At 41.8% G+C, this 24,843-nt stretch overlaps 2 protein-coding genes across 2 annotated transcripts; both read right to left on the reverse strand.

Annotated features, from left to right (window-relative positions):
* Positions 1–1,438: 1,438 nt before the first annotated feature.
* On the reverse strand, positions 1,439–9,323 carry EXOC1L (exocyst complex component 1 like). The gene is made up of 3 exons (XM_032999246.2): positions 9,158–9,323; positions 5,022–5,152; positions 1,439–3,198 (listed from the first exon to the last, which is right to left on the reverse strand). Exons 1-3 carry the CDS (start codon positions 9,276–9,278, stop codon positions 2,935–2,937), a joined length of 516 nt encoding a protein of 171 aa, XP_032855137.2. The 5' UTR covers positions 9,279–9,323; the 3' UTR covers positions 1,439–2,934.
* A 13,548-nt stretch (positions 9,324–22,871) lies between these two features.
* On the reverse strand, positions 22,872–24,345 carry LOC116964186 (uncharacterized protein K02A2.6-like). Its single transcript, XM_042808453.1, has 2 exons — positions 24,094–24,345; positions 22,872–23,606 (listed from the first exon to the last, which is right to left on the reverse strand). Exons 1-2 carry the CDS (start codon positions 24,302–24,304, stop codon positions 22,939–22,941), a joined length of 879 nt encoding a protein of 292 aa, XP_042664387.1. The 5' UTR covers positions 24,305–24,345; the 3' UTR covers positions 22,872–22,938.
* Between the last annotated feature and the right edge of the window lie 498 nt (positions 24,346–24,843).

The raw sequence follows: 24,843 nt of genomic DNA on the forward strand, positions 1-24,843 counted from the left end.
TATACTTGCTGCTGAAGATGGTTTTGTGGAACCTGGAGGTTGGGCAAATACTTCTTATAGCTATATATCACATGTTACAACACACATAATTGCATTGGATTATCCCAAAGACTTTCTGAAAAGAACAACTGCATTTCATAAACAATTACTATAAACATAGTCCTTCTCTCTAATGGTATATAGGTGGCAAATGTCTGTTGTGGTTTGAGGCCAGAGGGTAACTGAGCACCACACAGCCGCCCACTCACCCTTTCCCCCTCAGGAATGGGAAAAAGAAAATAAAGTAAAAGGCTCAGGAATCGAGATGGGACAGGGAGGCTCACCCATTACAGTCGTGGGCAAAAGAAACTCATCAGGGGAAGAAAAAGAACATCACTTTAATTCAAACACTAACAAAAACAACACTTAACAGACAAGGTGGGACAGTGAGAAGCACCACCACATCCAAAAACACCTCCCCCCGCCCCTCCCTTCTTCCCGGGCTCAGCTCTGCTCCCAGTATCTCTACCTCCTCCCCCAGAGGCGCAGGGGCAGGGGATGGGGGTTACAGTCAGCTCGCTGCTCCTTCCTTCTCAGGAGGTAGAGTGAACACCTCACATTCCCCCCCTGCTCCACGTGGCTCCCCTCTCACTGCAGACAGTTATCCACGAACCTTCTCCAGCGTAAGTCCTCCCCACGGGATGCAGCTGTTCCCACACTGACCCAGCGTGGGTCACCCCTGCGTGTTGCAGTCCTCTCGGCACTGAACTACAACAGCGGGGGCCACTTCTCCCCTCAGAGTCCCGGCTTACTTTAAGCACAGATGCCTGCTCTGGTGTGGGCTCCTCCACAGGCTTCAGGTTGACATCTGCTCCACCATGGACCTCCATGGGTGGTGGTGGGGGTGGTCTTGCCCTCTCACCATGGGATACATGCCATGTCTCTGCTCCAGCACACCTCCCCACCTTCCTTCTCCTTCCTTTCACTGACCTCCGTGTTCACGTAGGTGTCCTTTTGGTTAACTCCTCCTCACAAGTCCTCCACCGCCTCTCAGGTTCCCCTTCTTAAATCTGTTATCACAGAGGCACAGCCAACATCACTAATTGGCTCGGCCTCGGCCAGAGGTGGGTCTGACTTGGAGCTGGGGGAGCTTCGAGAAGCTTCTCACAGTGGCCACCGCTGTGGCCCCCTCCCCTGCTACCAAAAACCCTGCCACACAAACCCAGATCAAAGCCCTTACAAATTACAGAAGATTTGTGTTACCCATATAAATTGCCTTCATAACTTAAAGATATACATACTTACTAGGATTTGGGTTAGAATTATTGTCATTTACAACATATGCCTAGAATAAATATATAGCTTCTGAAGATAGCTAATCAAAGTCATGGCCTTTCCTATATACAAACAGCAGGTTAACATTTAAAAAGTAACATAGAAAGCTGTACATTTTATACAGTTTTTCAAATATATTCATCTTTATTTGATGTTATTTCGATTTTGAATCCAAAGTACATTTACACAAATGTTTTCAAAGGCTGAAGTCCATGTGAAAGACAACAGTGAAGTACAAATCACATACCCTTGTGTAACTATCCCATTTTACAGATGGTAGGTACGGAGACAGGATAGTAACCAGCTTGTGACTTCCTAGGAGCTATTTACATTGGTCATCTGTAGGTACGTAGCTGGTTTAGTCCACAGCTAGTCTTCCTGTACTCTCTTGGCTGCCAAAAGGGAAAGTGAATTTTCTCCATTTTGACCAGAAGCTTCTCCTAAACACCTTTTGGGTTGGCATTTCTTTCTCTCTTGGCTATGGGAAGAGCAGCCAACTAGCTTAGCTGACTGACACTGGGCAATATCACTGTGCTTCTCATTGTTAACATTTTTCCTCTTCAGCTCTTGTTCTATACAGCTTTAATTCATCCTGTTTCTACTGTAGTATAATGCTGTCACAAGTCCAGCCATGAGTTTTTGTTATGGGTGAGATCTTCCAAACCATTCAGTAGACTCCACCCCATGTTAAACGTAACTCTAAGTACTAATACGCGCTTAAGTAGTGCACTGAATATGACAACACATAGCTGTAAACTGGTGAAAAAATTTCTATCACTTGCCTACAAAGCAATTGTAGTAGCCAACAACTGCTGTTTACATAGTATTTTGTTAATTTTTGGTCCAGAGGTAGAGAAGAGACATGAGTAAACTGTTTCTGTTCCCTAACTGGGCCTGTTCATATAGATAAAATGCAAGGAAGATGATGTTAACGATATAAAAGAAAAAAGTTCTGAAAGTTCTTGTATATAAAGAAATTCTGCTGAAGAACTTTAATTTTCTGTTTGAAAGACAGTACCACAAATAGTGGAAGGGTGAGAGGGAATATTAGATGTCCTGAGGGAAAAAGAATTGTAACAGCATAGGTGAAAAGTTGGTCCCATGATACCTGAATGCAAAACTCCGATTCATCAGGATGTTCAGGTTTGATTCTTGTATTGATGTAGATGTAATCTCTTTAATGGAGTTAAAATGGAAATGTGCATCATCCTAGTACAGAACTCATTTGGTTGCTTTCTTTTTTCTACTTCCAGGATGTAAAAATTAACTGTTAATGCTCTTAATGCTTTAAAAATATTTCCAGCTATTAATAAAAATTAATTTATACCTCCACGAACATGAGCAAATGCTGAGCTCTACTTACATAAGCAATCACCACTGATGAGAATTACTGATCCTATGTTGAAAGTCTCATATATTTGTCAGTATTTGCCAGAGTAAGGCCCTCATATATATAAATTAATGGTCAATCATCTATGTAAAAGTTTGTTCCATTTTTTACTTATATGTAAAATTAAAAAGCAGATAGTGCATATCACTTGTTATCTTTCTGTTCAGATTATTTATGAAATGCTGGTCAGTGAAAGTCAACCAGTCACCTTAATGTTAGAAAATGCATCTTTAGGACAAAGGACATAGTGAGAGACATAAAAGGTTTGAAGCATAGAAGCATATCCTCATAAGTACTAAGCAATCCCTATTGTTGGATGACCAGATCGAATCATCATTTAGGTAGGTGTCATCAAAGTTCACAATCTTCAAGTCTTTCTTAAGGTACATTTCATTCAGTTTGTTTAAGGTTCGGGCAAATGTATATTTAGATGCACAACTATATGCTTCCAGATTGTAGACTTTGTGGAAGTGCATATCAAAACATGGATTATCCTAAAAAAAAAAAGAGAGAGAATGAAATTATGATATACATTTCAGAGGTTTGAATGGCAGTCTGTTGTTCTGTGCCCAGCTACCTTCACAACTTTTTCTCAGTTTGATGGACTGGACTTTGCGTATTTTTGCCATTTATACTAAAGGGTCTTTTAAAACTTTACAAAGTAGCAGTTTGTTATTAGCTGCTATTCTTTGTCATTAGGAGTTTTGCCCGAGTAAAACTTTCAGAATTTGCCCAAGAGATACACTGCACTTTAATGGTATTATACAATCTTGTTTTGAAGTGATCCAATTTGTCATGTTGCCTAAAACACACTATATGAAAAGCACTTGCCTTGGACTATAACTATATATGCCTGTCAGAGGAGGAATATTGATTACCTTTCCTGTCTAAATTGTAATTCTCTGTGCTTTCTGGCCCTTTGGCCCAATTGATCCTAGCAGCAGCTAAGTTCTGAAAATTCTATGGATATGAATAACTATCAGGAATATTTATAGCAGTGTTAATCACCTTACAATTATGAGTGTGAGGTTCATTTAGGCTTTTCTTTAACCAAAAACGAGACAGATTTTGATCATCCCAGTTGTGGAAGGCTGAATCATCACTGAAGGACATTTTAGCACAACACTTCAGAAAAAAACTAGACTAAATTCATGCAGGCAAGTGATAAGGAAATCCTCTGGCTGCCTTGGCTAGGGAAGGGAAGGAACATCTCCAGAAGCAAGATACCTTGGAGAGGGGACATAAAGTATTATTATTTTGGGCTTTTTTTTCCCCTCTGGCCTAAACTGCAAAGAGCTCACAGGGTGCAGGGATACTCTGAACCTGAGCTCACCTCCTCCATCTCCCAGGTTCTCAGTTTCAGACTTGAGGGCAATGTGCACAGGACAGAAGGACAAACCAATTTGTCATTTTCCTTGGAGCAAGGCCCTGAAACCTTTCCTGTGGGCTCTTGATTTCTCTTTCACTAAGATAATGTAATCTGAATTCTATTTCATGTTCATTTGAAAGCGCTTTCAAAAGGAAAAAAAGTAAATTTTTCCTGGATTACATTTATTATGCATGGACGACTGTTAAAATGTCTTTTCATACATGCAGTAAAATACTCTCCTCAGCATATTGTTCTAGCTCTTGTAAAATATTATTTAATTCTACTTTTGGCATTGTTCTGTATTGTACTACTACAGCCTCTATTTACCCTACTGAAGTTGTATCTGAGAGATTAGGACATTTTTAGGAGTAAATCAGCCAGATCTAGCCAAATCTGTTTCACATTTACACACACAAATACACAAATATTTAATTGATCCAAGTGATGTGAGATTAAGCTATGTGAAAGAGGCATAACTTCATGAGCTGGTACATTAAACAATGCACTTACAAGACATTGTCACATAAAGAATAGTGTCTATGTGACATTCTACATAAAAATATTTAATGAAATTTTGTTTTCAAATACACATGAAAATCTATGGGATTAACTCCAGTTTACACTGGGAGCTGAAGGTAGAAAACTTTTATTCCCAGCTATGATGAATAAATTAAAACATCCAGCTTGTCCCTTAGATCTCACTAGAGTGAAGATCACAACAAACAAGAGTCTCTCATTCGCCCCCCCTCCCCCAACAGTGCAAATGTGATAGAGTCTCTCACGTGCCATAAAACCAAAATTCCTTGGAGGTTTGATTTTTTTTTTTTTTTTACATAACTTTCTTTTTCAGATAATGCATTTTAATTGCATTTTAATACTTGCATCCCAAACTGCAACACAAAAAAAAGTATACTTTAATATATGTATTTAATAATACATAACACTTACAGTATCTGCTTCTTTTCCATCAATCATCTCCAGATCTTTCAAAAACCACTTTTCAACTATTTCATATTTCTCCTCTCGATCCACTCGCAAGTGTTTAACCATACATATTTCTACTTCTTCACTTTTAGTCACTGGGAGAAAAAAAATAGTTTAGACATGCATGTACTTCCCACAAGTTCCAATAATAAAAGATTTAATCAAACTACATTTTAGATAATAACTTAAATTATGAGGGGCAGGACTGTATAGGGCTGTACTGTACTTAATAGTTTTATTTTGCCCAGGTAGTAGGAATAGCACCATGTTCTCAGTCTATGAAACCCATCAGCTTTTAGTAGATATAGGATTTACCTTACCCATCCTGTGAAAAGAGAATCTTGTCTGTGCAAAAGCCTTTCAGCTGAATACACTAGCAGTGCAGTGAAAGCCTGATTCTGTCACTGAGTCTGTATGGATAATTCACTTACCCTACTTACTTCACGGGGGAATCTTTCAGAGTGCTGTAGTTAGACAATTGCAAAACCTCTACCAAGGCTCTGTATTTACATGATTTGTGCTATACCTTCCATGTTATGGATGAAGTTTTCTTACGAAGCCATTACTTTTTTTAAAGCAAAACTCTTATTTTCCTATAAAATATGTAAGTAGGCCACTTAACAAAAATAACATTGACAGTATTTCTTAAAGCTTCAAGTTGCCCGGGGCTATCTCTGTAGAAATTACTATTTTCCAACTTAGGTGGGAAATGTGAATAAAAAGAGCTCAAATGTGAACAAAAAGAGCCCGAAGACACTCTTTGCAGCAACTACCCTTATTAGCTGATTACATTGAGCACTGCATAGGAGATTGGGTTTTTGTAATGCTCAACAATGAGTGTGAAAAGCACCAGAGCCCGAACAATCTCCTGCACAACCAGCATGAGGGCTGCAGGGCAGACCACCTCCCCAAAGCCATCCGGTAGCCTCAGGTAAGGGCGAGATGTCACCTGTGTCTGGTCTGGCAGGAGCATTTGGATATCACAGCGGGAGGCTACCCATACAGGAACAAAATTCTTTTATTTCTAAATACTGCCGGAATTTTTGAAAACCCGTTTTGAAACGTGACTAGTTTTATCTTATTCCTGTTAAAATGTCTCTTACTTCTCACCTGTTTATTAGAAAATGGTTACTAAATATAGACAAACAAATGACATATATTGAAGACAAGCTTTCTTTCCACTGTAAAGAACAGTGGAAAATATATAAATTGATTACAATTTCTGTCAGCCTATAGCCTCTCTGCCTGGAAAATACAAATCACTTGCTTTTTTTTCTGGTCCTATCAGTCATAGTTGCTCAATGATTTTTAACCAAAGGATCACCACCATGTTGTCTTCTATGGAGAAGTTACAGTGGGTTTCATTTACAAGCAAACCTAGCAGGCTAACTTTAGAAAGTTCTCTTTGTTACTTTCAGTTTCTCCCTTTTTGCTTGTTTGCTTGCCTGCCTGTGAGGGAATATGTTGTCTCTCTCAGAGTTCTCTCAGAGAAAGGAAACAAGCCCAGGCCCAGAAGCCCCCAGTCCTGTCAGAAATACAAGGGGATATCCTGGTGGCCCCCAGGTCCCACACAATGCCACCTCTCTACCCCTCGTACAGGAGCAGAAATTGTATGACATAAGGCCAGAGCACAGATGTGTTAGCAATAAAACCAGGAGCATGTCCTACCCAGTGGTGAAACTTGGATGGATTATTTTCAACTAAAAAAAAGTGAAAAAAAAAAAAAACAAAACAAAAACAAACAAACACCCAAATCTATTTCTTTACTTTTCCTGAATTTTAGATATTGCTTGTTTTTGCACTCAGTTAATAGAGTTCAAGAAAAATTAATTTTTTATATAGACCATGAGCTCAGATCTACTGTGTCATTCTGTTAAACTCTAAAAAGCTTTTCTTGGGAAGGGCACGGCTATGGCAATGCCTTCATAGATCACAAACTATTTCTTAAAGTCTTCCACAGACTGAACACCTTTTTCTATCGATAATACGATGTTATCCTTACCATTCTCCTCAGGCATACCAATACTGGGTTGTGAAAATTCCTGAATGTGGCTGCATTTAAGCTTTACATTCTTCCAGGGTTTATAAAGAATTCAGTGAAAAGTTATTATTGCTTTCACACAAGAACTAGGACTTGCTATTGTGAAAAGGAAGTGAAATAATGTTTGGGCATGTGTCACAAAAATAAGATTGTTCAGTTATCCATACCAAAATTTTGTTGTAATATAGATTTCAAAAGGCATAAACTTCTAAAGTTTTGCCTGTAGTCTGACTGATTTTTGTTGTTGTTGTTGTATGGTAATTTGAAATCAACAGGCATATACTGTGGTTGCATTGCAGGGATGAGATTTTAGATAATGTGTTTTGCTCCTACTGAATCACAGCAGATTACAGTAGCTGCTGGCAGCTGGATGCAACCCATCTTTCAGAATCAGATTTCCACTTCACTCCCCGCTTACTTGACTATGCCTGAATATATTAAGAGAGTTTATATTGGATACTGGAGAGATCCCACTCTTAACATTCTACATAAATTTTCCTTTATGTCTTCAGAGACTTCTAATCAGTTAATCTGGTTAGAGGCTTTCTTTAATGGCTTGTTCTCCTTTACCTTAAAAAGAAATTTTCAGTGAAGGTTTTAAAGGTGCATAATGTTATTATTTCTCCTCTTTGGATGTTTTATAACAGTGAACTGTTTAGATCTACCACATGCAACTAAACGTACTTCTACCAGATAGCTTTATAAACTCTGACTAAAGTTGGTATTTCTGTACATTTAGAAGTTCTAGGATATTCAGGAATCCATTTCTTAAGACTGTTCTTACAGTTCTAAAACACAAAGCCTGTTCTACTAAAATTACGGGATCGCAGGGAACATAGCTTGCTCGGTATTTCCAGTATTCTGTAAACCAACTGAAACACTGTAAATATTTCAGATGTTTAGAAGGATACTGATCACAGAATATGGTTGACACCATTCCATACTGGATGTTAACCCAATCTATGTCTCAAGTACATAGATTATTTTTGCCTGTTATAGATAGTTTGAACCTGAGGAGAAACCAGACTGGAAGAAGCCTTCACTTCAGCCTAGCTACTTAGGGATGAGAGCACTGCTCTTTTTTATTATCTTTCAGTGTTGTGAAAATAAAAAATATGTATTAAAAAACCCCAAACAAACAAACAACAAAACCAGCAAGCTTTTCTGATACCTTGTCCTAAAACCCTTATGAAACAGATATCAGATTTAGTAAAAAGCCAAATAATTAAGTTTACCACTCACAGCAATCTTTTTTTTTTTTTTTATTCACAGTTCGTGCTAATTACTAGCTCAAACGTGTATTTATTTAAACCACAAGCCTAGTTTATTGTTCCCAAAGTAATTGGGACAAGATGTAGGACATAGACCAAGGCAAGGGATAGTGCAAAAGCTCAAAGGATTATAAATGCTTCCTGCAGCGTTAACATACTGTTACGCTTTCTTATGGAAAACCTTATTCGAACTAGAGGAAGGTACTGCTGTTTAACAAGCAGGTGAGGCACTCGCAGCACCGCCACGTCGCGAACACCCTCCGCGGCTGCGTGGGGAGACCCACGTTTCCTCGCCGACACCAAAAGCTCAAGCCCGTGTGAAACGGGAGCAGGAGAACGCGCTGTCCCCGCAGGCTGCGGGCAGGGCGGGGGCAGCGACCGTCCCCCCGGGACCCCCCCGAGGCCTCGCCGGGAGCCCCCCGGAACCCCGCCGGGACCCCCCCGGAGCCCCGCCGGGACACCCCCGAGGCCTCGCCGGGACCCCCCCGGAACCCCGCCGGGACCCCCCCGGAGCCCCCCCGGGACCCCCCCGAGGCCTCGCCGGGACCCCCCCGGAACCCCGCCGGGACCCCCCGGGACCCCCCCGGGACCCCCCCGGAGCCCCGCCGGGACCCCCCCGGAGGCCCCGCCGGCGCTACCACCGCCCCGAGCCGCGCCGCTCCCGGCTCCCCTCTCCCTCGCGTCCCCACGCACCCACCCGCTGTGCCACCCACGCCCCGCTCCCCCAGCACGCCCACGCGTGCTCGCCCACGCTCCCGCACCCCCGCCCCGGCGGGCTGCCCCGCTACCTGCGGCGCAAAGGTAGCAGCGCCCGGCGCCCGAGCCCTCCACCTCGATGAATTCGTGCAGCCGCTGCCGCCGGGGGCCGAACAGCCTCTTCGCCAGCTCCTCCTTCACCAGCGAGGACATCGCCTCCCTCCCCTCCCCGCCGATCTGCTCAGCGGCGGGTACCGGCCCCCCGTACCCCGCAGCCGCCGCCCCCGCGGGACACGGCGGCGGAGGCGGCCCCCCGGCCGTGCGGGGCCCCCGGCCACGGCGGGGGCATCGCTAGCGGCGGGGCCCCCCCGGCGGGACCCCGCACCGCCGGGGCCCGGCCGCCGTTAAGGCTCTGGCCGCCGGCGGGGGGGGGGAAGCCGGGCCGCGGATCTCCCCGCCCCACGCGTGCCCGCACTCTCTGTGCTCGGCGGGGGCGCGGGGCCGTCCCCGGCGGGACGCTCCGGGGACAGAGGGTCGGTGCCGGCGCCGCTGCCCCGCCAGTGGCGGGGAGCGAGGTCCCGGCGGCCGTGGCGGGGCGGAGGTGCCGTCGGGGAGAGCCGGGGCGGGGGAACACGCGGGGCAACCGCGCTGCGGGCCGCGGGCCAAAACAGGAGCTGTCAGTCAGCGCGGTTCTTTTTTTCTCAGCAGATAAAAAGAGTTAGTAGAGTTTATAAAAGGCATTAGATAGCCTCATGGCGGTTACTGCTGCTACTACACTAATAGCCTGAGGGCTGTTAATACAGTTAAGGGGGAAATGACCTTATGCTGCTCCTTCTAAACAGCGAGCGACCTCACCTCCGTGCAACAGGAGCCCCCCAGAGGGTGGGTGCAGCCAGGGCACCTGCCGTCCTCAGTATGTCGGTACCTGGGAGGGGCCTTTTACATCAGACACGAGTGTATGTGCAAAAACGCTGGTTGTTCCTCCCACTCTGCAGGTGTGTGGGTAAAGTTCCTGGGGGCAAGTACTGTTCTACTGCCAGTATTTGCTGTAGCCTGTGTTAGAGCTTTCCCTTTGGACACATTTCTGGCTGCTGACAGAGGTTGGATATTCTCCTCTAATGCTTATGCTCATGCTTATTGTGCTTAAATACCTTACTGTGTTTTTCATTCTTGCAATCTCAATGTAACTTAGAAAGGAATCTAACCCTAGAATAAAACTGAGTGCTAAAGTGAAGATTTAGAAGGTGAGGTAAAAAATCTTAGTATTTAAAAAAGAAAAAAAAATATTTGACAGTATTATTAGAATAATTTAGTGCCATAGGTCTACACGGTGCTTTGCTGTTGTGAAGAAAAATGGCATCAAGTAAAATAATGTTGATGTGTAAAATTATCATACAATCATAGAATGGTTTGTGTTGGTAGGGACTTTAAAGATCATCTAGTTCCAACCCCCCTGCCACGGGCAGGGACACCTTCCACCAGACCAGGTTGCTCAAAGCCCCGTCCAGCCTGGCCTTGAGCCCTGCCAGGGAGGGGGCAGCCACAGCTTCTCTGGGCACCCTGGGCCACTGTCTCACCACTCTCACAGGAAAGAATTTCTTCTCCATATCTCATCTAAATGTACTCTCTTTCAGTTTAAAACTCTTACGCCTCATCCTATCCCTACACCCCCTGAGGAAGAGTCCCTCCCCACCTTTCCTGTAACCCCCTTTAAGTACTGGAAGGCCACTATAAGGTCTCCCCAGAGCCTTCTCTTCTCCAGGCTGAACAACCCCAACTCTCTCAGCCTGTCCTCATCAGGGAGGTGCTCCAGCCCCCTGATCATCTTCGTGACCTCCTCTGGACCCCCTCGAGCAGGTCCATGTCCTTCTTATGTTGGGAGCCCCAGAGCTGAATGCAACACTTCAGGTGGGGTCTCATGAGAGCAGAGTAGAGGGGGAGAATCCCCTCCCTTGACCTGCTGGCCACACTCGATGCAGCCCAGGACACAGTTGGCTTTCTGGACTGCAAGTGCACATTGCTGGCTCATGGTCAATTTTCCATCCATTACTACTCCCAAGTCCTTCTCCGCAGGGCTGCTCTCAATCCACTCATCCCCCAGCCTGTGTTTGTGCTTGGGATTGCCCTGACCCATGTGCAGGACCTTGCACTTGGCCTTGTTGAAGTTCATGAAGTTTGCATGGGCCCACCTCTCCAGCCTGTCCAGGTCCCTCTGGATGGCATCCCTGCCCTCCAGCATGCCGGCCACACTACACAACTCAGTGTCACCATCAAACTTGCTGGGGGTGCACTCGATCCCACTGTCACGTTGCCCACAAAAATGTTAAACAGTGCTGGTCCCAATACCGACCCCTGAGGAACACGACTCGTCACTGCTCTCCACTTGGACATTGAGCTATTGGCTGCACCTCTTTGAGTGCGACCACCCAGCCAATGCCTTATCCACCGAGCGGTCCATCTGTCAAATCCATGTGTCTCCAATTCAGAGACAAGGATGTCGTGTGGGACAGTGACAAATGCTTTGCACAAGTCTAGGTAGATAATGTCAGTTTCTCTTCCCTTGTCCAACAGCACGGTAACCTTGTTGTAGAAGGCCACCAAATTTGTTAGGCATGACTGGCCCTTAGTGAAGCCATGTTGGCTGTCACCAATCCCCTCCTTATTTTCCATGTCCCCTAGCACAGTTTCCAGGAGGATCCACTTCATCTTCTTGCTGGACACAGAGGTGAGACTGACTGGCCTGTAGTTCCCCATGTCCTCTATTTCCCTTGTTAAAAATGGGTGTTATGGTACCTTTTTTCCAGTCAGCTGGAACTTTGCTGGACTGCCACGACTTATCAAATGTGATGAATCATGGTTTAGCCACTTCATCCCGAGTGGTGGCTAATTAAAAATTAAGGAGAATCATCTCCTTCTATAGATACTAAGCATATTGGCTAGATGAGTGGGAAAGGGATTGAAAAGAAAGTAAAAGGCTTAGGTTTATTCCCCTTGGTTTTGGTCCCATGTATTTGAAAACACAGTTGTGATTCTTAAATCTATAGATTCATTTTCATCACTGCTTTGGGAGAGTAAAGTTACTCTAAGCTTCAGGTTTTGGATATATTTTCTTATTACAGGGCTTAAGGACAAATTTCATCTCTTCCCTTTAAAGGTTTATTTTAGGAAAAGAGCACAGTGCTCATTTCTAAACCAAGACAACTGAATGTCAGGAAAGTGTCTTGGTATGGAGACCTCCCATGGGATAGCTGAGGCTCAGGGATGCTTGAATATTTTTTTGCAGTGTGAAGCAACAAATGCACGGACAAAAATACCTCCAGAAAAATACCTTCAACTCTAGAAGAATTTTCCACCAGTTCTTCCCTTGCGAAAGATTCAGCTGGTACTGGAAAAACTGCCTACATGGTAAGGGAAGCATCACTGGCATCTTGGAAGTGATGTAGCTGAGACAAGAGTGGTGTGTTGCTCTTGCCTTTCTTGATTTTTATTTTTCACAGTTTGATCAAACTGTAAGTCATTCTGCCTCAGTTTTCATGAGTGTTTTGATGTTTGGTATTTTAATACTATTAAACTTTTTATCTTTTTGAATATTCTTGCATATTAATGTTGTGCCACTGGTTAGTAGTACATGGCTAGCAGAAATTTGTATGTTAACAGAGCATTACATTGAAAGCTATGACTGGGCTTTAGGTGGGGCTTTAGGGCTGTGTAGCTCCACCTGAGCAGTACTAAAGAATGGTCAGTTGCTTCTCTACCTTCTGCCTTCTGCTGGCCATGCCTACTTAGATTTCACTGTATGGAAAGAGCATTGCCTGCATACTGACTTGAGCATCTGTTGTAGATGCTGGGAAAGTGTGAGGCTCATGGCAAACACATTCATAAATATCTGCATATTATGTTCCAAACCATATACTCTTAAAGCACATACAAAGATAAATTACAGTTTTCATATTTAGAAATCTTTTGGAAAAGGAGCAAAAGTTTTCAATAACTTACATAATATTTGAACAATTCTATGTGTTAGATGCAGCTGTCCAAAAAAGGAGAAAACTTCTATATAGACTTTGGTAAAAGAGTCCTTCCTCTGGATTTATTTCTGAGATGTTGTATATGCAGATAGTGCTCAGAAAATCCTATCCCGCGATGTAACTATTTTCTTCATACCTCCTAATAAATCAAATTATATTTTCAAAAGTATTATAGAGATTAAATTACATCTGCGATATCCTTTAATGCATTCTCAAATGCTACATTAAACAACCACTCTGAGTATATATGTAGAAAGATACAATTGTGATTTTAACGTCGAATGTTTAAATAAGAAACAGAAAAATTTGTAATTCACTATTGCTCTTGATTATTTCGATTCTTTATTCATCCTCTGTGAGTAGCAGGACAGATTTAGTGCAGATGGTAGCAGGACTACCTGTAGTATTTTGGATAATGCCCATAAACATTTTTTTTTTTCCATGTCTACCCTATTCTTCATAGTTTTTTCTCCCTTACTAGATTACAGAGGGGAGAAATGACCATTTCATTCTGGAGGTGACCCACAAGATAATTTTCTTCCTCTCTATTTCTCTATTACTTTGCTGACTTAGGTGGACTGTAAATAAGGCTTGGTAGGCTTTAGAATCTCTTTCCTCTACAGCATTCGTAAAGCTATTTTTTATGTCCCCTCATGTGGTTGTCAGTATATTAAAAATTTTGAAGAATGATTCTTACATTAGGTAAAGAGCATCTGCAGTGCCTACCCAGAGCTTCTTGTCTACTTACACATTCTTCTGTCATCTGTTTCCTTGCTCTGTTTCTGTTCTTCCTGTTGCTTTTCTTCTGATGTGCCTCTTCTTTCACCCTCTGCAACATATGCCTCTTATGGATTTAGAGGCTCTTTTTAGATGACTCATGCAAAAAATAATTCAGATTTCATATACAAAGCTAGAATTTAACTGAGTGCAGGTAAGCATCGTATAGGCACATGTGTAAGCATGCATTCACTGGAAAAGAAGCGTATGAAAGTGAAGGCTATGATAGGAAATCCTGGTGGTTTGCAATTTGAAGCTCTCCAGGTCACTCAGATTTCATCCCACTCAAAGCCTGCCATTACAAGCTTCCCTTTTAATATTTCTTCTTGCTGGTATTATTATTGCCAAATGGAAAAAGAAACAGTTTCCTAGAAGCTGAGTGGGTGTCTGGAGCGGTGAGATTTCAGATCTATCTTAGCAGAAGTACTGTAGGCCCAAATCCTACAGTTCATAACAGAAAACCAAAAGTTGGACAGTAGCTTACTCACCCAGCAAGGACATATTAACCATGGACTGAGATCAGTTTCCCATTCTGGCATCCAACACCCCTGCCAGCCATCCCTACCTCAACTAATCCCACTCGTGAATGTCGGTGGTATGGACATAAACCAGAACAAACTAAACTGCTTGTTACCAGGGCCACAAACAAATTTAAATTCAAATTTAACTGGGGTTTACTTGTAACTGTCCAGATAGATGAATTGCAGATGATTGTGAAAACTGCACAACCCCCAATCCAGGCTCACAGCAGTCAACAAAGGAAGACCAAAGGTCTACAGCATGAAGTAGTCACCAGGGCAGTGTTTTAGATCTTTCTGCTAAATATCAATTACTTCTGTTCTTTTTCTTGCCCTGTCTTTTCCCTGCAAACTTTTCTCACATCCAAATACAGTTTTCCTTACCGTACCCAGGACATTAAGTTCAGTAGATGTAGTAGCAGGTCCTAGAAGGATAAATCTCTCTAATTATCGTTTCTCAGTCACATTATTCTGGTAAAAATCGATTCACCAGTTTTATAAACAATATTTATGATGGGTCCCTATACTCCTTTGGATCTACTAATGTGCATTAGTATATGCATGTAACTTGATCCAAACCCCATCAAGTCAGTAACAAAATTTGCTTAGATTTTGGTGGGCTTCAGAGTAGTCATTACAGGCACAGTAATGGAGCAGTCACCATGTTTAGGTGGGACTTCACTGTATTCTGCATGTTGAAGCCCTCCAGAGGATGTACGTTTGATCTCTCTCTCAAATTCCTGGCAAGAAGCACACCCTTACAAAGCAGTGTTCGCTGGAAGCCTCTTTCCCATTGCTCCTTGCTTGACAAAGGAAGGAAAATGCAACATTTGGAATAATCTCTCAGAGCTGCAAAAGAGCCCTGTAGGCTGAAAAAGATAATTTATCATTTTATTTAAATTAGGCTTTACTTTCCTATAGCTGTATTTTTCTGTTTGAGCTTTCAGCCAGGCATGGTTTTCTCTGTTAACAGTTAGTTTACTGTCTGTAAATATTCTTCACAGCTTTAGGGCTCCACATCACTTTTTTAACATTATAGATGAGATTTTAGAGTATAAACTAGAAATCAGGAAAAACATTCTACAGTGAGCTGGCAGTATAGAGAGGTTTCCAAAGCTGACTTTGGAAATCAAATTATGAATGATTATCACCTGTTTTTCTCACTCCTGTTACTGATGATTTACCCTTTTCATGTCTCTTTTCCCACTGACATTTACATATGATGTGGCTTCTAGTTATTGCTAGTTATTCACAGGTTTTGATGTCAATAAAATTAGATCCCTGTGCAGTGAAGCATAAACATTTTAAAGGTGTACTGAGAACTGTTTGAATCAGGAGAAATAGCAGTGTTTCATGTAGAAGTGCTATTTAGTGAGATGTGGCTTGAGTCACTCGGTTTTAAAATAGGAGCATAGAAATACATACTGGAGAACACATCAGTTGGTTAAAATGTTTTTGTAGAGCTACTTTTCTCCTGATTTCCTTTTGGGATTCCATTAAAAGAGTCTTGTACCAACCTCAGGATATATGAGTGCTCAAACACAGGATGACTCAAGATCTCATCAGTTCTGGTAAAGAACACTAAAACCCAAATATGGTAGGTTTCTCTAATGGTATGATGTAATTACTTGGTTTTAAAAAGTAGTACTGTTACATTTTCTTGGAAGAAAGGAGATAAAAGAGTTTATTTGAGATTTTATTTAATTGAAGCTGGAATTTGTCAAGTTTATGCTGAAATTTTACTGGTTTATCATCCTGAAAATGTAATCATGACCATCATTGGGATAAATGATGCCACACCATGCCAACATCCCATCCAAAGCTGTCTTTTCGACAGAAAATACATACCCGTTCTTCATAGAATAGTAACCTAATGCTGTTTTAGGGATTAAATTTAGAAGCATATTTTGAAACTTAACATATAAGTTGTAAGTATCGAATTCTAAGAAAAATTGACACACGTTGAATTTTACACATGTATGAGCAAAAAAATAGGGCCTTAAGTAAGTTAACTTATATAATAAGACCTTAGGTTCCTGTTCAGCAGAGCACATAATAATGCATTGATGAATTGGAACCACATTTAATTAACAGCATAAAATCCTGGCATGATGGATTCAGCACTTTGCTATTTAAATATAACCCATTCAATGTCATACAGTTTGCTCTGTGGAGGTAAAACCCTAAAGACTGTAGTAGGGTAAAAAAAAAAGTAGTAAAACAGTTAAAAGAATCCCGTGAGTTTCTAGGCATACCAATGACTGCAAATCTTCTGACAGCTGGAAGCTTTTGAAGGCTTAGCTCGGGATTTTGACAGCTGTATTTAAAACAGTGACTCTTGGTGGCATGTTTCATAAACGTACAGGGGAGAAAGCACAGTAGAGAGTTATTGTCCTGGGTTGAGTGAGTGGTGGAGTTTTTGGTGGCAGGGGAGGGGGCTATCGGAGCGGCCCCCTGTGAGAAGCTTCTCGAAGCTCCCCCAGCTCCACGTCAGCTCCACTTCTGTTTGGGAAATTGAGCCAATCAGCTGCGCCTCTGCGATAACGTATTTAAGAAGGGACGTGGTGACGGGCAGTGGGACTTGTGAGGAGGAGTTGCTGCAGCTGCGTGAACACCAAGGTCAGTGGAGGAACGGAGGAAGAAAGGAGGGGGGAGGTGTGCAGGAGCAGAGACCCCCCTGTATCCTGTGGTGAGACGGCAGGGCGGCCCCCCCCTGCCACCCATGAAGATCTACGGTGGAGCAGACATTGATTTATGGCCTGTTGTTCCTGCTCGGATGATCAAGGTTCTGTGCCTGAAGAAGGCCGGGGTCTCATGGGAAAAGGTAGCCCTGATGCTGTAATTCAGCACTGGGAGGATTGCAGCATGCGGGGGAGTCCCACGCCGGAGCAGCTTGGGAAGGGCTGCAGCCGTGGGAGAGAATCCAGTCGGAGGAAGTTAGTGCCCCATGACGGAGCAGTGTGGGGAACGCTGCGGCCCATGGGAGGAATTCAAGTCAGAGAAAGTTTGTGGAGGACTGTCTCCTGTGAGAGGGGGACCACGATGGAGCAGGGGGTAACAAGTTTTGGACACTCCCCTCACCGAAGATGAAGGAAGTGGCAGCACTGGCTGCACCCCCCATTCCCTGCCCCTGCGCCACTGGGGGAGGAGGTAGAGATATCGGGAGCAGAGCTGAGCCCGGGAAGAAGGGAGGGGTGGGGGGAAGGTGTTCTCAAGATGTGGCAATGCTTCTCACTGTCCTACTCTGTTATGTGTTGTTAGTGTCTGTAATAAATGTATGGTTTTTTTTTTCTTCCCCTAACGAGTCTGCCTTTTGCACATGATCATAAAAGGGGGATTTTCCCCCATCCCAGTCCTATCTTGAACCCCAAGATTGTGCTGCATTGTGGTTGGCTGTCAATCAGGCCTAAACCACGACAGTTATGTTGACCAGGAAGTCAAGAAGCATCTTGCTAATTACATTTGAAGTGAATTAGGTTGTGATGCCAACCCAACTGCCCTTTTATGTTCTCATTTGCTTGTAAAAATTTTTTTATTAAACCCAGTTTTTCTTCAAGAGTTACTCAAAGCAACTTTAACAGATCTTCTGTCAAAAGCCTCTTCATACTTTTTAATAATGATTTTCATCTCTACCTCTATAGTCTCTAGTAATAAATTTCATTTGTCTTGGCACAAGAACCATTCTCTTCCCTCATGAAAATTGAACATTATTATTAATGTAGATAGTCAATTACTTCAGGTTAAAGTGGATTTATATTTAAAATCAATACATCAATGTGATACAAAGCACTCTTAAAACACTATAAACTTCTGCTGGATAGCTAATCCATTTTTAAAAAATTCATAGAGTCGGGAATCTATACAACTGCATAATTTGTATGGATATTGTATTTAGGGGATGAGCACATAGTTGACAGTTGTGTGTCTTAAAATACATTTTATTCTATATAGATCTTTAGAAGTTCTTATTCTGTCAGTTACTCAAAAAGGTTAACGTCAAATACATTTAGAGAAGAAATAAAATACAAAAATGTTGAGAGTAGATTTAATTCATCATGGGAAACAGCTAGTAAGGGAATGGTGGACACATCTCCAAATGCTTTCAAAGGTGGCTGGTAATGTCAAAGAGTAACTTTTGTCAATTATAAAGTACAGGGTTCAGTATAAGGATAATTAACTGCAATGTAATGACCCAGCATTTGCAGATTATGTGACCTGATCTTAAACTAGTTTCTAGCTTCCTCTTCTTGGAGCTAGAAGGATTTGTTGCAATGAAGACAAATGGCCTTTCTGCATTGTCCAGTTTAGTTGGAATCCTGGACATGGAAGAAACTACTCAAAGCTGAAACTACTCACAAGACTAGTAGGTCATTTGCCTTTCTCAAGGCAGGACCAGCCCAGTCTAGCTCATTTGTCTGGTCTGCTCCTAATCAGAGCCACAACTTCTATACTGGTCACAAAGTCTCATATCTTGCATACCAAACTGCAGGACCTAAAGAACTCTAATACCCCCCATTTCCCTTACCCATCTGATGTTCTTAGGACTCTCTGGTGGCGTTTGAAAGAAAGAGTAGGTGTTCAGGGCAAACTTGTTCTTTTTTTGACTTGGGAACTCCTTAACATTTGGTCATGAAAACTTGGATTCATTATGGTTTTTTCTTGTTTTTTATTAAATTCTTACATTTCACCCCGTAACTGGGAAAAAAAAAAAAAAACAAAAACCAACCAAACAAACGTATTAATGTAGGATCAATAAAATAAAACTATCGGGTGCTTCATCTTTTTTCTTGTCTGAATTTTGAGTTAGAACTAAAGAATATTGCACGAAGATGGGAAAAGTGTGGGTCAACCTCTTTTTGTCTCTGCCAAGCCTCAGTTCATAACCTGGATTACACTTGCATCATCTGTTCTGCATTGCCTTCACATGGTAGTGAAAGGTCTTGACTGTCTGAGCAATGCTTTTCACCTAGCTAATGTTACTTACACATATGGTTATGGGTTTATTGGAAAATCTTAATAAACACTGGTTTACATGGATTTTTTAAAGTATTTGTTATCTGAATGAAATTTTAGAGAAAATTACTACGGGTCTTTGAAGTTGAAAAGATGACGTTCAAAGTGACACAGCAAAATATTATATGAAAATTTAAAATAAATAGATAATATTTTATTGTGTAAAAAGCCATGACTGAATCATGACGCAAGAGTGTGAAGTTTACACACTGTGGCCATGTGCGTGATTGATACAGAAGCCTGGCAAAACTTATCTCCACAATGTATTAAGCATATAAATAAAATGTTTCTGCTACTTTGCCTCTTGGGACTCAAAACTGTTCAAATTTGTCACCTTTAAAAATGTTTTCATAAAAGGATAACTGAAAAAAAAGAGCAAACAGTATCTTTCATTCCAGCACAGGGCTTTATGGTTTTTGCAGTCTTGAACAGACAGAAGCAGTCTTCATGAAAAAAAGTGTCATTTACATTGGTCTTAAAGTATAAAATATCAACAGATTTGTCATTTTCATGAGAAGGTTCATTCAATGTCACTGTTTAGTCAATCCAAGCTAGAGACTGTACCTTTTTTTTTTTTAATTTTTTGGTACAATTTTCCAATAGTTTGAAAACAATACTGAATAAAAGTAACAAATATATTCACGCACACACACACATAATGATTTAAGCATATTGCAACAGGATAGTGAGGCTTCATCGTGTCTGCCAAACATAAAAACATTTCAGAACCAAGCCTTACTGTTGAACTCAGTAACTAATTAATTTGTTATGGAACTAATTAAACTTGGTTTCCAAAGAACTTCTGCCTGGTGGATGGTTGATTTTTTAGCAGGGTTGCACTACAGCTGTGTGGGAGCTATTCTCAAGAGCTTCTGTTGATGTACTCACCGCAGGAAAAGTTTCGATTGTAATTAATGTCTTATTGGACACCGGAGAATCCACATCACCTCAGTTTCAGTTTCTTCTGGAGTGGGTGCTCTGATAGAGCATGGACTCCAGCTGAAGTACATACTGGACTGCGTGTGCTCTCTCTTGTGTAGGTTTTCAAATGTCTGTCAATATTAACCAACAGCTGAAAAAATTGGTTGTGTGGCAATAGTGATTGCATACACTTGCACGTGTGCATTTGGTACTATTGCAGATGCCATGTTTTCTAGGCTAGAATATTGCAGATGATTATGATGGTTTAAATTATAAATGTACATTTTAAATAATGTACACATAGCAACACGTGTGCCACTGTTCCCTTGATGTATACTATTTTTTCATTGCTTTGCTCCTCTCCAGCTGCTTTCCCTTAAAGCAAACGAAGAATCTCACTGGATTAACCGTTCCCATTTAAAACATAGCACATACATAAATGTTTAAACCATTTTGAAGTATTTTTCTTTCATTCAAGTAATAATTTTTTGTACACTTTTTTTTTTTTTTCACAGATACCTTGTCTGGAGTCCAGCAGTGCAGTGGGCAATGTTCAGTTTAGGCTGCTCATGTTGGAAGACATGTGTTATTCAAAACCAAACATTTTACATGTATCCTCATCGATATTTTTATTGTCTATGTATTCTCCATAGGAAGAGTGCACAGGAAAAGTAGCTCTGATACCAAGATAAACCAGCCATACTAGGCCAAAAGGAAGATTTCCCCCGCTTCTCAGTATCCTTCCTTGACTGACATGGAGTGTTGGTATGGAAATAATCCAGATTGGGCCCATGCAGAGTGACCTTTCCTAAACTCAGCTGGATCCTGGCAATCAGTGTTTTAGGGATGTTCTAAGCCTGAGGTTGTGTTCAGTCCATTATGCTTAGTAGCCATCAGTAGACCTATCTTCTATGAAATTATCTAATTTCATTTTTAAATTATTTATACTATTGTCCTCTTCAGCATCCTGTGGCAGTGAGTTCCATATTTCAGTTAATATGTTGGATAAGAAAGTACTTCCTTTTGTTCATTTTAAACCTGTTATCTGATAATATCTTTGGACATTTTGGTAATATCTATCTCCTAGTGCTTGTGTTGTGAGAAATAATGAACGGTTATTTTCTATTTCCAAACTGTTTGTGATTTTATAGACTTTCATCATATCCTCCTCCTTAATCATTTAATTTGTAAATTGGCAGAACCTAACCTGCTTACACTCTTCCTATATCTCTGAACGGTCTTGCTACATTTGCCTCAAGTTTTTTTTTGTTCTAATTTTGGAGAGAATCTCTCAGCTGAATGTAGCAGCCCATCAAAATGTCACTTATTTGTCACTCACTGTCAGCTCTAGATTTGACAAACCTGAAAAATTCTGTATTCTCAATTAATTTTGTTACCTCATTATTTACACCATTTTTTCCAGTTTGCTTGTCCATATATTGGACAGTTTAGGTCCCAATGAAGATCCATGAAGGACCTGAAATAACTTCTTTCATGGTGAAAACAAACCATATATTTCTTGCCTTTTGTTCCCTTTCTTTTGTTAAAGGAGACTCGAACTCCGTCGTGGGTTACTCTAGGATTTTATTCAGGTCCAGCAGCGTTGGGTCACCTCCGCAGAGAGTGACAGCTTACATGAGTTCGCATACATGTATTTATGCACCTACAAAGCATTACCTAATCCAAATACACAGAATTATACTTTATCAGTCATTATTATCTTGACAGCGGGTTTCACATCTTGTTCTGGAGTCCGACCTACTTCGTTGTTTGTTTCTTCTTTCTTTAGTCTTCAAGGACGATTACCTCAAGTTCTGTACGTCTCAGTTCTTAGTAGCCACAATGATAGATCTCCCATCGCTTCGGTAGCTAAGGGTCAGTTTCTCATACATCAACATCCTTTGAACTGTCAGGCCCATCATTACCTTTGTTACAACATTTTATTGATGCTCTATTCAGTTGACTGTGCATTGCAGCCCTGGGCTGGGGCTATACAGGGGACAGAGCTGATAGAACAGCTTGTGCAGCAGCACTGCATTGCAACATTTTCCTAACAGTCCCCCCTTTTCTTTTAGGATACTCGCTATCCTATCGGATACAATAGGATCTGGTGGGTATATCGAGATAAACACGAGACACAACACTGACATACAAACATTACCATGATCCAAATGATTATGACTAAAACGACTACCATTAGAATCTTCTTGATTAAAGTTGGAAAATCAGGAATCCAGGAAGTAGCCCATTGCCATAAATCACTAACATCCCATGATACATTGTCTCGTTGCACAACTTTGCATCATATGGCTTACTTCCCTATTTTGGCAACATCTTATTCTTTCGTTTAAATGTTTTTACCAAGCACTTCATCTCCCACCTTAGAATCATGAACCTGTACTTCTGGTGTCGCACCTTGGTATCAATATGCATATTTTCTAATTTTCTGAAAGGAATCTTGTAAATATAATAAATCTTGAGTGACATTCTCCTCTCCATCCAGTAGTGCAGTTTTTGCTGAAATATATGCAAACCAGGTACAGCTAAAATTCGTCCAGATAGGACCTCTGCTGGACTAATTCCTAACGGCTGCTTTGGAGTAGTTCTAAGATCCCATCAAACTAAATTTAATGCCTCTGGCCACTTTAATCCAGTTTCACTGCATACTTTCGCTAACTTCTCCTTAATTGTTCTATTCATTCTTTCTACTTGCCCTGATGAAGGTGGGTGATACGGAGTATGAAACTGTCCTTTGATGTCTAGGGTTACATAAACTTGTAATAAAATAGCTGCTGTAAAATGCGGTCCACGGTCAGAGTCTATCACCTCAGGCACGCCATATCGAGGAACGATTTCCTTAAGCAAGATTTTTACAACTATTTTTGAATCGTTCTTCCGGGTCGGGAAAGCTTCTACCCACCCAGAGAGTTGATCTACTATTACCAGCAAATATTTATATCCGAGAGCGGCTGGCATTTCCGCAAAATCAATCTGAAGTTTCTGAAAAGGACAGACTGCTGGCGGCCTCTTCCCTGGCGTTACTTTTGGCCTTATATCTCCATATCTCTTACACGAAGAACATCCTTCAGTCAGTTTCTTAGCTGCTGAAGAGATTCCTGGTGCTGCCCATAGCTGGGTTACCTTTGAGGCTACTGCTTCGGGACCTCCATGCCCCTTCTCATGGTACCAACGGGCAAGTGGCAGTACATACCTTCTGGGCAATAGAGGTTTACCATTCAGGGTCCAGATCCCTTTATCTTGCACAGCTTGCATCTTCTTCCATTCTTCCATTTCGGTGGTCGGGACATCATGATAAAGGGTATCAGGGTTTGGGATAGAAAAGAAATTAGCAACCACAACTTCAGTCGTGGGGTAATTTTTAGGAGCGGCGGCTCGTGCTGCGGCATCTGCAAGAACATTACCTGTCGCAAGCTGATCGGTGCGCTTCGTATGAGCAGGTATATAAATTACCGCAACTTCCTTTGGCTCTTGTATTGCCAACAACAAGTCATTAATCAAAGACCCATGTGCAATGGTTTTACCTGCAGATGTTAGAAAGCCTCTTTCTTTCCACAATGCACCGACTGCATGACAAATGCCATAGGCATACTTCGAGTCAGTGTAAATATTAACTCGTTTATTCTTAGCATACAATGCTGCTTTGGTTAGTGCTCTCAATTCTGCAGCTTGAGCTCCTAATGTCGGTGGCAAGTTGTTCAGCGATGAGAACAAACTTTTCAGTAGCTATTGCAAAGCCCGTAAATCTCTTACCGTGAAGATAAAAGGAAGATCCGTCAGTAAAGAGATTCAAATCAGGGTGTTCCACCGGCGTGTCCCTCAAATCTTCTCTAGTCTTGCTTATAGTTTTCAAGACAGCTACACAGTCGTGCGATCTTTCAGGTTCAGTCACTGGGAGTAAGGTAGCAGGGTTAAGAGTCTTTGATCTCTCAAGTTTGACATTCTCCGTTAGCAAAAGGATCATTTCATATCTGTGTGTCCTTTGTGCAGAAAGTGCTTTTTCTGCATATTTAGTTAGTAAAGTTCAAGCTCATGGGGAACAGCGACTATGAGATAATGGCCTAGCACAATATTCTTTGCCTTTTCCACCAGCTCAGCAGCTGCGGCAATAGATCGCAGACAGCATGGAGATCCTCTGATAACTGGGTCCAAGGTGACAGAATAGTATGCTACAGGACGTTCGTAGGGTCCATGCTTCTGAATTAATACTCCCTTTGCAATTCCTCTGTTCTCTGTTACATATAATTTAAAAGGTTTTTTGTAATCTGGTAACCCAAGAGCTGGAGCATTTACCAAGGCAGTCTTCATGGACATAAAAGCTGTTTCCAATTCTTCCGTCCATGGTATGGGTTCTGGGCTCACATCTTTAGTAGTCTCTACCAAAGGTTTTGCAATCTCTGAAAAACCCAGTATCCAGGGTCTACAATATCCAGCTTGTCCAAGAAAGGCTCTCATTTGTTTCTTAGTCAAAGGTCTAGCGATTTCCTGAATTGCCTGTACCCT

The sequence above is a fragment of the Tyto alba genome, unplaced genomic scaffold (genome assembly GCF_018691265.1).
Source record: "Tyto alba isolate M040663 unplaced genomic scaffold, T.alba_DEE_v4.0 Super-Scaffold_6, whole genome shotgun sequence".
NCBI lineage: Eukaryota > Metazoa > Chordata > Aves > Strigiformes > Tytonidae > Tyto > Tyto alba.

Excerpts from the sequence above, each read along its gene's own strand:
- EXOC1L (XM_032999246.2), bottom strand. The coding sequence starts at position 9,278 with ATGTCCTCGCTGGTGAAGGAGGAGCTGGCGAAGAGGCTGTTCGGCCCC. Across the intron at positions 5,153-9,157 it reads CTGCTACCTTTGCGCCGCAG|TGACTAAAAGTGAAGAAGTA; the intron begins GTAGCGGGGCAG and ends TTTTTCTCCCAG. Across the intron at positions 3,199-5,021 it reads ATGGAAAAGAAGCAGATACT|GATAATCCATGTTTTGATAT; the intron begins GTAAGTGTTATG and ends TTTTTTTTTTAG.
- LOC116964186 (XM_042808453.1), bottom strand. The coding sequence starts at position 24,304 with ATGATCCTTTTGCTAACGGAGAATGTCAAACTTGAGAGATCAAAGACT. Across the intron at positions 23,607-24,093 it reads ATCTTCCTTTTATCTTCACG|AATGGAAGAAGATGCAAGCT; the intron begins GTAAGAGATTTA and ends CCGAAATGGAAG.